Genomic DNA, 14,669 nt, shown 5'->3' with positions numbered 1-14,669 from the left:
ATCACAACAAATTTGATATCCAAAGACATTAATCACATTTTACTTGTGATAAATAAAAAATGATAAATAATTTAAAAGTCTATCATTGGAAAATGGTTGAAATGTTGGCAGTTACAATGGCATATTGGGTAACCATTCATAATTGTGTTTTCTAAGAATACACCCTGATGTGGCAAAACATTTATAAAACAGTATGACTCAAGAGCATTTATCCTAGTAATAAAGCACACAATTACTGCACATACTCATGTATATAAAGGCAAAGGAAGAAAATTACTTTAAAATATTAAAGCAGTTATAACTGTGTTAGGAGAGTGTGGATGATTTTACATGTTCTTTTTTTCTTCTATGATTTCAAAATCCTTATAACCAGAATTTTACAAACATTACCTTTTATGCAATAAATGAAAATCTTATTCCTACATAATAACATTAAGGTGAGAAGGGTCTATCTTTCTTGAATCCACTATGTCACTCATTTACTTTTCTTTTTTCCATTTGAGCCCTCTTCCCCACCAGTGAGAAAATGCACTTCCAAGACATTTGGAAGGCTGGGATGGATTGTAGAAGTCTCCTTTCTCAGGGCTGGGAAGGTGGCTCAGTGGTAGAGCTCTTGCCTTGCATGCCTGAGGCCCTGGGTTCGATTCCTCAGTACCACATAAGCAAAAAGAAAAAAAGCCGGAACTGGTGCTGTGGCTCAAGTGGTAGAGCGCTAGCCTTGAGCTGAAGAGCTGAGGGACAGCACCCAGGCCCAGAGTTCAGACCCCACGACCGGACCCAAAAAAAAAAAAAAAAAAAAAGAAGTCTCCTTTCTCCATCCTGACCCTCCTGAGCAACTTGTCAACTCTTGCTTCATAGGAAATCACATATCTTGAAAGTCTCTAGAATTTTTACTTTTGGCAGTCACAGACAGTTCCCTGGCATGGTGGAACTTTTGTTTTGACCTGCTGCAATCAAACCCAAACTGTGAACCCATTAGGCAAGGAGTCTTCTGGAATCAGTCAGTTCTCTGCATCTCCTCCATCAATGTCCCCCTTTGTTAAATTGTCTTCTCTCCTACACACACACACATACTGGCACACATGCACGTATGTGCACATGCATGCACACAGAGAAACTCTACCTCTAGATCAGCACTATCCAAATGAAAAGTATTTGTAAACCTCTAACTTAACATTTTCTAGTAACAATAACCAAAGTGTTAAAAGGAACACATGCAATTAATTTTAAGATATATTTTATTTCATCTAATATATCTAACTCATTGCTATTTCAAAATGCAGTTGATATAAGTATTATTTAATACAGTATTTTGATCTCATTTTTCATAATAAATCTTGGAAAATCATTTTTTAAAATTATTTTTCAACAAACCTCAATTCACATAGCTTCAATGACTATAGTATTAGACAGGGGAGAAGTCTTTTTCTCCATCCTTCCCCACTTTGGTGGTGGTATTAACTCAGGCCTCACACTTGCTGGGCAAGTGCTCTACCATTCCAGCCATACCCCTAGCCCTTTTTACCTTTATTTTTCATGTAAGGTTTCATGCTTTTGCCTAGGCTGGACTTTGTAGTGTTCTCCTCCTACCTTTGCCTGCTGATAGCTTTGAGGACTGATTCTACCCAGAGAACTATTTGCATTTAATTGGAAGGAAATTGCTTGTTTTAGAGTGTGGCACACATGTTTGAGGTGATAGTAATTTCTTGTTCTGCTATAGAAGAGTAGGTAGTTCATCTCTCTGGCTTCTTAATCCAGCAAGGGTAAGTGGAGATCTGCCTCATATTAAAGGACAGTTTGCTAGTGAAGTCCAGGGGCCATGCTGCCTTATAAATGGTAGCCTATCCTCCCCCTCCCTCTAAAATGAAATTGGGGATCGAGTGTTACTTTGAAATTGGCTATCCAAGAAAATACAGGAAAGCAAAATAAAGAACACACAAAACTAGAATGCTAGTATTTGAATACGCCTCTTCAACATCGACCTCCCTCATTCCATTGGCAGAGAAACTGAATCCTGCAAGGGAAATATGACTTTCCCATCACTATATAGCACTAGCTATAAAGTAGATTGGAATTAGCATTCAGGTCTCAAGTGTCCCAACTTTTGACAGTGTTAAGTATTGAGTGGGTTAATATGTCAGATCATTTACCCCCCGAAAAGTCTCAGAATCCACAGATGATAAACAGCCATTCCTCTTCTTATTGGAGCCCAAGTCTTGTTCTTCAATGTCATTTCCTGGTAGGAAATATACTTTTTGTGTGTGTGTGTGTGTGTGAGTCAAGGGACCTGAACTCTGGGCCTGGGCGCTGTCCCTGAGCTCTTTAGCTCAAGGCTAGCGCTCTACCACTTGAGCCACGGCACCACTTCCAGCTTTTTCTGTTTATGTGGTGTTGAGGAATCAAACCCAGGGCCTTGTGCATGTAAGGCAAGCATTCTACCATTAAGCCACCTTCCCAGCCCAGGAAATTATTTTTGGGGGGGTCCAGTCGTGGGGCCTGAACTCTGGGCAGCTCAAAGCTAGCGCTCTACCTCTTGAGCCACAGTGCCACTTCCGGCTTTTTTCTTTTTGTTTATGTGGTGCTGAGCAATCGAACCCAGGGCCTCATGCATGCAAGGCAAGCGCTCTACCACTGAGCCACCTTCCCAGCCCCCAGAAATTTTTTTTTAAGACCAAGATTATTATTCCCTCACTGTGATCAAAGACCAGAAGGCAGGGCTGTAGAAACATACAAAGATGGGCTGGGAAGGTGGCTCAGTGGTAGAGTGCTTGCCTTGCATGCATGAGGCCCTGGGTTCAATTCCTCAGCACCACATAAGCAGAAAAAGCCAGAAGTGGCGCTGTGGCTCAAGTGGTAGAGCACTAGCCTTGAGCTGAAGAGCTAAGAGACAGGGACAGGCCCAGAGTTCAGGCCCCATGACTGACAAAAAAAAAAAAGAAAGAAAGAAAGAAAGAAAAAAAGAAACATGGAAAGATAAGGAGCTTCTAGCTTTCCAAGGGGAATTCCCAGAGACATTTTCCCTGAGGACCAGTAAGAAGAGAAAGACAATCTGGAAAGTGGGATGGCAGACCTCTAGGTAGTGAGCAGAGCAAGTATGGAAGCCCTGGGATCAAGATGAGGCTGGTTTGTTTCAGAACACCAGACAGCCTGTAGGTAATGGACCGGAGGGCCTGAAACATGACAAGGGGTGTGGTAAGTATAGTCCTATAGAGAAGAGCTAGGCATTCAGGTAAAAAAAAATATTATTTTCCGTTTGATAATATGATGAGTTTCATTTTAATGATATATTTTGCTCTTTCAAGCTAAACATGGTAGTTCATGCTTGTAATCCTAGCCACTGAGGAGGCTGAGAAATGAGGATCATAGTTTGAAGCCAACTTGGGCAGAAAGTCCATTAGTGAGTCTCTTGTTTCCAATTTATCAGCAAAGAGCTAGAAGTGGAGGTGTGGCTCAAGTGGTAGAGCACTAGTCTTGAGAGAAAAAAAAGCCAAATGAAAGTACAAGGCCCTGAATTGTTCCTGTACTGGAACAAAAAATTATATCTATATATCTATATACATACATATGTATATCCATACACATATAAATGGCTGTTTAAATTTTTTTGTTTCATCATAATCTAATTTGTCGTGCAACCTAAATTTACACAACCTAATTATCTGTGTCACTTGCAAGAGTCCTTGAAGGTGGAATGCTGTCTCTTGTTTCTAGCAGTGAATCTAAGGGACTTGGGCAGTAGCAGCAGGAAGTAAGTTAAAGCTGTGCTACAGTTGCTGGTCCTGGGGGTGGAGTCATGCTATGTTCCCTTGACTAGTCCAGACAGGAGCAGTTTTGATCTAGTATCACCAAGCTGAAAATCTAGAGCTCACACTAACAGATTGCTCTTAAATACTCAAAATGCTTTTATGTTTCTATGTTGTCATCCAAGATTAAATTTCCAGTTTCAAAAGTAGATTTTGGAACTGAAAGTATGGCTCAGTGGTAGAGCAGGTACATAGCATGTGTGAGGTCCTGGGTTTGAGCCCTAGCAACAATGAGGGGGAAAAAAAAGGAAAAGGAAAGAAATAGAAAAAATAATTTCTAATTCTTCCTTCATTCCTCAAACCCCTGTTTCCCAGCTTTAGAAAGTCCTCTAAGGAGCTATGGTCTTCCTCCTTGTACCAGAATAATAGAGGTTAGGTTGGGTTCTGTTCCTATCTGACCTCTCATTTCCGTACTATTATTATTATTATTGTTATTATCATTAATATATTCTTATGTGCCATGTGATATATATATATTCAATTCTTGTGGAAAACTTTAAAAATGAGTGTTTTTAAACATTTTATTATTTAATAGTTGTACAAGGAGGTTACAATTCCATCAATGGGGTTATGAGTACAACGCATCTGGATCAATGGCTCTCCTATTGTTCTTACCCACTTTTCCCCTCTCCTATTTCTACCCTCAAGTTACATAGTTCGGATTTTACATAATGTACATTGAAAACAGTGGGTTTTAGAAATCTGTTTTGTAAATCAGAACACCTACGAGTTTTGCTTCCCCTTCTCACCAGTCAAGCGCCAGACCACCCTGTTTGTTTATCCCATAAATACTCCTAAACTCTACCCTTGGGCAGGTAGATTTCTTGATAGCTCTTCTATCTCCATATGATAGCTGCTTCCTGTATAAACTTTTTATCTTTATAAATAAAATAAAAACTGGTAAGATTGTTTTACCAAGCATCTAATTACTTAAAATACTGTATAGCTCTTGATAAAGAGTTTTAGGAATTCTTGCAAGAGAACTTGCTGTTCTTTGAAGAAATAGTTTGGATATGGGATGACCAGGTATATCACTGGCTGCTGCTAACTCTTGCTCATTCTCAGATACTGGGCTATTGGGGTACCTTCCAGTTCTGATGTGTGTATTTGACTCTCCAAGGTAGCAGGATGTTCAAAGTTCAGTTTCTCACTGCTGGTAAACCTTAGCAGTGGTAAACACTATGAGGCTTGGTGAAAGACAAAGGGGTGTTGTGGTTCTGGGCCCTAAAAACTGAGCTCAACCACCAAACTCTTTTCATGTAATTATACTGTGAAGGTTTACTTTTGCTTTACTGGGATCATATAGAAGGGTTGGTCTTGAGTCATGCACCCTGGGCCTGGGCGCTGTCCTTGAGCACTTCAGCTTAAGCCAAGTGCTCTACCACTTGAGCCACAGCACCACTTCCAGTTTTCTGGTGGTTAATTGGAGATAAGAGTTTCATGGACCTTCCTGCCTGGGCTGGCTTTGAACCATGATCCTCAGATCTCAGCCTCCTGAGTAGCTAGGATTATAGGTGTGAACCACCAGTGCCCAGAATCTGGGCAAGGTGTTAGGCTATTTCATTCTTCTTCAACTTGTCTACAACTTGATCCCTGGAACTGGTATAGAAGAATTAAGGTAGCAGAAGGAATCAAAGTTGCTAATTGTTATGGGTTGACCCATTCTTGTCTTGAAGTTCTAATCCCCAGTACCTCAGATAGAAACTCTATTTGGAGAGATGGTCTTTCAAATATTAGTTTAAAATACGGTCATTAGGATAGATCCTAATTCAGCATGACCAGTGTCCTTATTGATGTAAAAAGGACAAGTCACAGACATTCACAGAGGAAAGAAAAGTTATTGTCAAGCCAAGAAAAGAGGGTCATAGAAGGAACCAATTTTGCCAACAACTTTACAGTTTTGAGACTGCTGTTTAAACTGTCCAATTCCTGGTTTTTTGTTATGGAACACTCTAGCAAACTAATGTATTCAATTGACTTTAACATTAGAAGGCTATCCTAGGGTCCTTAAATAAAGAAGAGGGAGACAGAAGATGAGATCAGGTGATGTAACACGGATCTGGACTCTCTGTGTCTGGCATTGAGGATGGGGAAGGGCTAAGAGCCAAGAAACATGAGTGGACCTAGAAACTTCAGGCAAGGGGATGAATTTTCTCCTACAGCATTCAGAAAGCAACATCTCTCCTTTATTCTCAGAAACTAGCAAGTTAAGGCCTTGTTGACAGGATGTAGTATCTCAAGGTGTTGGAAATTTCTTTTCAATTATATTTCCCTGAGGTATCTTACATTTTTTTCTCCTGATTCACTTCCTCCTCTTCCTTCCTTCTTCACTAAAAATGTTGACACAGCTTTCTCATTTGGATCTACTAAGAAGTAAGGCTATGTCTGCCCATTCATAGGGCAGATTTGTCATATATGACCTGAGGCCTGCTAGAATTATACAACCAAATTACTGCAACAGAGGGTATCTCTGTGTTCCTGAAGGTCTCCAGAGCTTGGGAGCTCCTCATCTACACAGTGTTCCCGGGACGTGTCACACCAAGTCCTTTACCAGCCCTCCTGTTTATTACCTTTGCAAAATGCAATCTGCGTAAGGATTGTCACTGAACTTTGTAGTTACATGTTTCAAATTTCCTGTAGTTGATGTACAATGCAACCATTCTGACTGGAATATCTAGTCTAGTAGGGGAGCTTGTTGGCAGTGGTAGTGGCATCTTGTGTTTGCTTGTTTGTTAATGTAGCAGATGAGCATCAGTTAGTTTGCAAGCTGGTCAAAGGGTATCTACAAGGCATATGTGCTTTGGGAAAGGTGAAAGCTGAGAGGCCACGTTGTGCCCTGTTTTGAACTTGGCCTCAAGCTCTTGTTGTGTACCTTTAGCCCACGAGCTTTCCCCATGATGTAGGTTGGCTGCTTTCCCGGCCAGCAAGGTTGGCAAAATATGCTGTAAAACACAGGTGGTTTGGGGATCTATATTAGTTTCTGAGGGTTGTTGTAACAAAATACCACAAACTGGGTGGCTCCAAACAACAAAAATCCACTCTTTCACATTTCTAGTGGATAGAAGCCCCAAACTCAGGAAATAAGGGGGCCAGCTTCCTCTCCCACTTGTCAGAATTCTTTCTGGCTTTTTGCTAGACTGTCAATTCTTTTTTCTTTTCTTTTTTTTTCTCTTTTTTTTCTTTTGGTCCTGGGGCTTGAACTCTGGGCCTAGGCACTGCCCCTGAGCTCTTCAGCACTCTACCACTTGAGCCACAATGCCACTTCTGGCTTTTTCTGTGATACTGAGGATTCGAACCCAGGGCTTCATAAATGCAAGGTGAGCACTCTACCACTAAGCCATATTTCCAGCCCCTAGACTGTGAATTCTTTTGTTGTTTTTTTTTTTTGGTTGGTCATGAGGCTTGAACTCTGGGCCTGGGGTGCTATCCCTCAGCATTTCAGCTCAAGGCTAGTGCTCTATCACTTGAGCCACAGTGCCATTTCCTAGACTGTGAATTCTTGATGATGTTACATGGCTTGTAGCTGTATCACTTTAGGCTCTGCCTTTGTTGTAAGGTAAAATTCACCCAGTGTATCGCTGTCACTTTATAAGAGAATCAGACATACCGGATTAAGTGCCAACATAATCTTCTCCAGAATAAAATCATCTTAACTAATTATATCTGTAGTTCCCAAACCTCAAATTAGAGGTATGAAGTTAGGACTTGGGGATGAGGGGCATAGTTCAACTCAAATAGGGACTCTCAACCAAATTTCAGTACCATAAATTGTGTGTGCGTGAGTGTGTGTATGTGTGTGTGTGTCCGTGTGAGTGTGAGTGTGTGTGTGTGTGTGTGTGTGTGTGTGTGTGTGTGTGTGTGTACTTGGACTTGAACTCAGGGCTTAGGTGCAGTCCTTTATCTTTTTTGCTCTAGGCTAGCCCTCTATCACTGGAGCCATAGCTCTAGTTCCAGCTTTTTGTTGATTAATTGGAGATATGAGTCTCAGAGAGTTTTTCATCTAGGCTGGCTTCAAACTGTGATCCTTAGCTCTTAGTCTCCTGAATAGTTAAGATTATAGGTATGAGCCAGTCACTGGCCCTGGTCATCATTTACTTTTAAGTAGAAGGGGAAAAATGTGGCCTGTGGATAGAGAAGGGACAAGATAATTCACAATTACATTTATATCAGAGGGGCATTTAGGCTACAGGATAAGCCAACATGACAAAGGAAAAATGGCAGGTATACCATTTGCTATTACTTTATATTCCCAAATGATGTCTCACATCTTTTTTTTTTTTTGTTTAAAATAAAGTGGAAACCAGCAAGCATCTTTGACTTTCTTCTTTTAACTCTTATGACAGCTTTCCTTATTATTTGTATTTGGAGATTTCAGAAAAGAGTGAAGCTTAATTAGCTGAGAAGAATTCTAAATAGAAATAGAAATACACTTTTATGAAATATATCCAGTGTATTAGGTTTGGTAGGGTAAGCAATAGCCTTCCCAAAAGATGGCCATAATCTGATCTCTAGGGCCTGTAAATGTTATCTTATGTTGAGAGACTTTTAGATGAGACTTAGGATCTGGAGGTAGAGAAAAACCCCAGATGATCTGAGAGTCCATAAATGCAAATAGGTATCTTCTTTGTTGTAGTCTGGGGGGAGGCAGGGTCTCATTATTCACCCAGGCTAGTCTCCACCTTGCTATATAGTGGAGCTAGTCTCTTAACTGGTGATCTTCCTTCTTCAGGAGTGAACCACCATGCCTATAAAGGTATCCTCACAAAATGAAAGACAGAGGGAGGGGGGCTGGGAAGATGGCTCAGTGGTACAGCGCTTGCCTTGCATGCATGAGGCCCTCGGTTCGATTCCTCAGCACCACGTAATCAGAAAAAGCTGGAAGTGGGGCTGAGGCTCAGGTTGTAGAGCGCTGGTCTACAGCTGAAGAGCTGGGGGACAGCACCCGGGCCCAGAGTTCAGGCTCCACAACCGGCAAAAAAAAAAAAAAGAAAGACAGAGGGAGACTACAATATAAACAGAAAAGAAGACACACGAGACAGATGAGATACTGTGCTCCCTGCCTTTGAAGATGGAATGTGTGCCATAAGATGTAGAAAGGCAGAGAAACCAATTCTCCCCTAGACGCTCTGGAAGGAGAATAGGATTGTGGACTCCTTGAGTTTAGCCCAGACTCATCTCAAACTTCTGGTTTCCAAATGACTAGGGAATACATTTCTGTTGTTTTATGATACTAAGTTTGTTGTTGCTGTTGTTTGTTGCTTGTATTGGAGCTTAAACTCAGGGTCTGTGCTCTCTCAGCTTTTTTGCTCATGGCTGGCACTCTACCACTTGAACCATGACCCCAATATGTATTTTTGATGGGTAACTGGAGGTGGAATTCCTTGGACTTTTCTGCCCAAGATGGCTTGGAATCAAGACCTGCCACATCTTAACCTCTTGAGTGGCTAGAATTATAAAAATAAGCTAATGGTTACCCTGCTGCTAGAACTTCTTATGGAAGCCTTAGAAGGCAGCTACTATACAGGATGATTCATTATACTGAAATTTAAAAATAAACCAGACACAATCACGTATGACTCCACTGATATGAAGTACCTAAGCTAATCCAGCTTATAGGAATAGAAAGCAGAATGGTGGTTGTCATGGAATGGGCGAGGAAGGAATAGAAATAGTGTGATACAGTGGGTATAGCGTTTTAGTTTAGTGAGTTAAAGAGTTCTGAAGTTGGGGCTGGGAAGGTGGCTCAGTGGTAGAGCGCTTGCCTTGCATGCATGAGGCCCTGGGTTCAATTCCTCAGCACCACATAAGCAAAAAGAAAAAAGCCAGAAGTGGCACTATGACTCAAGTGGTAGAGCGCTAGCCTTGAGCTGAAGAGCTGAGGAACAGCGCCCAGGCCCAGAGTTCAGGCCCCATGACCGGATCCCCCCTCTCCCCCACAAAAAAGGAGTTCTGAAGTTGGCTCAGTGTTAGAGTGCTTGCTTTGCATGCATGAAGCCCTGGGTTAGATTCTTCAACACCAAAGAAGCAGAAAAAGCCATGAGTGGTGCTGTGGCTCAAGTGGTAGAGTGCTAGCCTTGAGCTGAATAGCTGAAGACAGGGCTTGGGCCCAGAGTTCAGGCCCCACAACCAACAACAACAAAAAAAGAGTTCTGAAGTTTGGTTGCACAGCACCATGAATGCATTGAACACTTGTCCACTTGAACATTAGAGTAGTAAAATATTCTATGCATTTTTTAAAGTCTCCATTTCTTTTTACAAAAGGATAGCCTTAGTGCGCTTTAAAACAAATACGCAAAATATGGTAGGAATCTGTTTTCATACAGTTGTATTTTCTTTTTTGTTGTTGTTGTTAACAAAAAAGCAACTTTATTTATTTTTTTATTGTGAAAATACTGTACAGTGGGGTTACAATTACATGGGCAAGATAATAAGTACATTTCTTATCAAGCATTGTAGCCTCCTTCGTACAAAAGCAACTTTATTGAGAAGGTTCTACACTGTACAGTTAATTTTCTTTTCATCTTTTAAATATCATTATAGCAGTCATTCTTTACTTTTCTGTATCGAGTCTTCTGGTTTTGTTTTGTGTTTTTTTAAAAGACAGGGTCTTGATGCTTATTCTAGCCTGGTCTTGAACTTGCAATTCTCCTTCCTCTGACTCATGACAGCTAAGATTATAGGTGTGTGCCAACATGCCCGCCTTTTGCTTTTGTCTTTATTCTTTTACTATTCACTGGTCCTCCTTTGGGCCTATGAACATGCTTAAGTCTTCTGAGTTCTGATGGATTTCTAGAAGTAGGTTAATTAATGACTCCTTAATGAAGGCTTCATTCTGTGGCTTCCTTAGTATAACTTGCATGTTGCACATATAATTTCTTACTGATAGACACAAATACCTACAATATATACTCATCTTGTATTACTAACCAAGTATATCTCTCAAGAAAACCGTATTTCAGGCCATGAGGGAATGTATGATGAATACGTATATACAACTGATCACTATGGTCAATTAATTTTACATTTCACATATTCCTTTAATCCTATCATGGTCTCTCCCCAACACCTCAGCTTGTCTTGTTGGATATTCAGGCTGTTTTAGTCTTGACTGTCCTCCATACTACAAGCAAGTGGCTTAGCCTGATTTCTGCTATTACACAATACGTGAGACTAGGTGGTTTGTAAGAGACAAAAAATTTATTTCTCTTAGTTCTGAAAAATCCAAGATCAAGATGCCAGCAAATCAGAGCCTAGGATCTGTTTCCAATATGGCTTCCTAAGGATTATGTCCTCCAGAGAGAGAAAAATGTTATGTTCTCACAAGCAAGGAGCGTAATTATTTTTGGAAGCCTCTTCTTTGTTTGGACACAGGGTTTTGCTATGTAGTCCAGGATGGCCTAGAACTCAAAATTCTCCTGCCTTTACCTCTGGAGTACAGGGATTAAAATAAGTTTTGAAAACAGTATTCCAAGCTCTTCTTATTGTGATATTAGTCCATTCATTAGCACATCTTCCAGAAGCCTTCTACCTCCCACTACTGTTGCCTTAATGATTGACTTTCTCACATGTGAACACAGGAGACAAATTCAAATCATAGCACAGAGAGATCCATCTATATCAGAAACTAGCCATGCTTCTTCTAGTATTAAAGCCCCTTAGAGTGTGTACACCCTTTCTTGATGGCATGTGACACGCTCCATGACACATTCAATTCCAGTTCCTGCAGCCCAGACTCCTCTACCAGGCCCACAGCTGAGGTCACCTCAATGAGCAAGCATCTGGGCTCCCCAACCATTTCTGGGCCTTCTGCCAGGACCCCTTCACTGGACTGCCACGGAGCTCAAGTCATCTGTAAGGCCTCTTAGTCTTCCTCTTTCTCACAGTCCTCCTGGAGTAGGTTGTTGTCTTAAAAGGTTAAAGGGAAGTTAACATTTCTATCTCTCTTCTTGCTAGCCCTTAGGCTATTTAAGTGCCATCACCGTCTCTTACATAATTTTGTTGTTTCCCAAAAGAAGTGCTGTGACTGGTACAGCTGCTAATGTTCACTAATTAAAGTGATATACAACACGTTAAAAGTCATTTGTCTCAATCCTAGTCTTCTAAACTTGGACAATAAAGACAAAGGAATTAAATCTTGACAAAGAGGAATAAAACCTTTGGCAGTTACACAGTTTTTTTCCTCTTGTTTTCAGTCACTAATTGCCATGTTTCAGTAGAGCCTGTTTTGGAAGAGGGCATAAATTTTTTTTTCCCCAACCATGCAGTTTGTTTGTACAATATTTGAAGATGGTATTTCTGCTATATTCACCAAAAAGTATGACTTACACAGAAATGTTACCTTTGCTGCCTATTTTATTTTAGCTGCAGGCCAGGGTGAGTGTGAGTTAGCTATAAGGTATCTAATATTCTTCTTTCCAGGTTCTGAAACATAGTGTGAAGGTATATGCTGCTAAACCCTGGAGTGCAGCTAACTGCTACCAGTCCAAACTGAAAGGGGAACTGACTGGTTTTTGTCCTAATGTATAGGGCGGTAATGGAGTAATTCCACAAATTTATTACTCATACTTTACCTGTTGCTTACCAGATCTGATCTTAAAAAAGAGCTTTGACAGCATAATTTGCCACCTCCCCTCGCATCAATCAACATGTGTGTGTGTGTGGACGCTTGTGTGCACTCAGAACTTACAGCTGTCCCTTACTTTTTTTCGCTCAGGTGCTTTACCACTTGGGCCACAGCTCCACTTCTGGCTTTTTGCCGGTTAACTGGAGCTGTGTCTTATGGACTTTTCTGCCCAGGCTAGCTTCAAAGCCAACATGGTCCTCCAATCTCAGCCTCCTGAGTAGCTAAAGTTACAGGAATAAACCACCTCTGCCCATCTAGTAGTTTTGGATTCGAGACTTTTTGGATCCATTCTATGACAGCGCATAGTGGAATCAAACAAACTCGGAGGAGCTGGCTAAACACGTGCCTTAGTGTAGAGCTCAACTTCCCCAGGCTGGGCACCACCTTCTGCTCCTCCCAAGCCCCAGGTACCCGGGAAACCAGTTTCCCCCTCCCCCACACCTGGTCACCTGGCATCAGGTGAAGGGCTTGCACTGGGCCGGGACCCCCAGGACCCCCGCCGCGAAGGGAGGCCACGCGCACCCGGAGTCCCAAGTCCAGGCCCCTCCGCAGCCCCCCAGACCTGGGCCCTCCCCGGCCTCAGGGCAGAGGCCGTCGGATCACGCGCGTCCCGGCGGGCTCCGGCCGGCCCAGCCAATGGGCTGGCGGCTGCCGCATGACCCGCGCCAGCGGGAGGGCGTGGGGAGAGAGGCAGGCCGGGCGCGCACGCTGCCGGGCCGCATCGCCACCCCCGCCGCTGCCCCGCTGGGACGGGAAGTGAGCCGCAGGGACCTCCAGCGCCAGCCAAGCCCGGGAGAGCGGCCCCCACCCCCCGCGCCAGCATCCCGGCCGAAGCATGGCGGCCGCCAAGGTACGCGCCGGCCCGAGCCCGGGGCGGGGGGGAGAGCATCCGGGAGGCAGGGCCCGGGAGACCCGGGGCCGGCGAAGCAGAACTGGGGTCCCGGGCGTCCCGGGGAGCTGTTCCACCTCGCAGCCGCGGGAGGACGCGGTGTGTGTGTTGGGGGCCGGGGGGACTGCCCTGCTTCGGCCGCGCACACAGACATACGGAGGCCGAGGCCCCATCTTGCAGCGGAAACTTTGCCGGTTGGACACTCCCACTTGGCGGGGGAAGGGAGCTCGTTCCCGAGGGGCCCCAGGCGAGGTGGACCCGGCTCCGCGGGCGCGATCGGGCCCCGGTGACCCACGGTCCGGGATGGGTTCGGGCCCAGCAGGGGTCCCCCTGGCTAGCCCGGGGCTCTCCAGCTTCTGAGCCGGCTTGTTGTTGACCGGGGCATCCCCTTCCACAGGGGCACCGACCGGGCCCAAGCCTGATCCTATTACGGATTCAGTAGCTCCGCCCTCCCGCGAGTAAGGAAGTCACCTTGACTTCGATTTTGGAAACTGCCCGAGTGACTCGGCCTGCGCACGTGTGCGCGGCTGGTCCTGGGACCCTTCCCTTCCTCCTCCTCCCCTGCCTCTCCGCCCCCCCCCCCCATCCCATCTGATAACACTTACCAACTGGCCTCGGAGCGTTCGGGGGGCTTCTTTTTGGAAATGACAAAACAGATGGTCCCGAGAGCTTGTCACTCCTATGAAGTTGTACTTAAAAGGAATTCTGTGTAATGTGAATCATTCACTACCCCGGTGGAAAGGGAACTCTGACGGCTTGACCTTTCCTCTTTCACCATGTCTTGAAACCTGGACACCATTTCAGTCTCTTTGGACTTTATTTCAACTTTGCTGGCAGAATACCATTTTTAGGCCCAATCACTTGAATCATTGGAATTTATTGCTTTTAATTTGAAGTTCACGAAGGCAGCCCTTTAATCAAGACTGTGCAACTTCTTAGCTCATTTCAAGTGCAGTGAACTTAAATATACCCAACATTTCAAACATTTGTCCTTAATCAAAACTCTGTGATAACCCTCAAGAGGAAAACATGGCCAACACATCATATTCCTATTTATTCAAGCAAAGTAATCACATTTGCAATGGAAATTGTAAGCAGACAAATATATTTAAATGCCTTTCTGTGTCTTAAGTCTCTCCAGGCTCTCCAAATCTGCAGGCTTCTTGTTCCTAGACACCATGGCCCCAAGGGGCCTTTCTCCTATTATTACTGTTTCACCATCAGGAGTGTACTTGGTGTATGTGTGAGTGAGCACATAGGTATGTAGGTATGTGAGAGGGTATTTCTTTTGGAAATTACATTAATTCAATCCCATAACCTTTGACCTTTTCTTTGGATTAAATTTGTATTAAGC

At 43.4% G+C, this 14,669-nt stretch overlaps 1 protein-coding gene and 1 long non-coding RNA gene across 6 annotated transcripts in view; one reads left to right on the top strand and one right to left on the bottom strand.

Annotated features, from left to right (window-relative positions):
* Nucleotides 1-14,008, bottom strand: part of LOC138809702 (uncharacterized) — a 187,088-nt gene extending 173,080 nt beyond the window's left edge. For 3 of the 5 annotated variants that reach the window (XR_011366923.1, XR_011366922.1, XR_011366925.1), the window contains exon 1: nt 13,921-14,002. This is a non-coding gene — a long non-coding RNA (uncharacterized lncRNA). Of the gene's footprint in view, nt 1-13,920 lie in introns of all 5 variants that reach the window. The other 2 variants (XR_011366924.1, XR_011366921.1) reach the window with 1 other exon arrangement.
* Nucleotides 13,096-14,669, top strand: part of Slc25a13 (solute carrier family 25 member 13) — a 159,697-nt gene continuing 158,123 nt past the window's right edge. The window contains exon 1 of the mRNA XM_069996543.1: nt 13,096-13,276. Coding sequence (XP_069852644.1) covers nt 13,262-13,276 — 15 coding nt within the window. The 5' untranslated portion in view covers nt 13,096-13,261. The remainder of the gene's footprint in view (nt 13,277-14,669) is intronic.

Source organism: Dipodomys merriami, unplaced genomic scaffold (genome assembly GCF_024711535.1).
Source record: "Dipodomys merriami isolate MVZ:Mamm:240054 unplaced genomic scaffold, mDipMer1.0.p SCAF_5, whole genome shotgun sequence".
NCBI lineage: Eukaryota > Metazoa > Chordata > Mammalia > Rodentia > Heteromyidae > Dipodomys > Dipodomys merriami.
The sequence above is the reverse complement of the archived record's forward strand: the minus strand, read 5'-3'. Positions and strand labels throughout refer to the sequence as shown.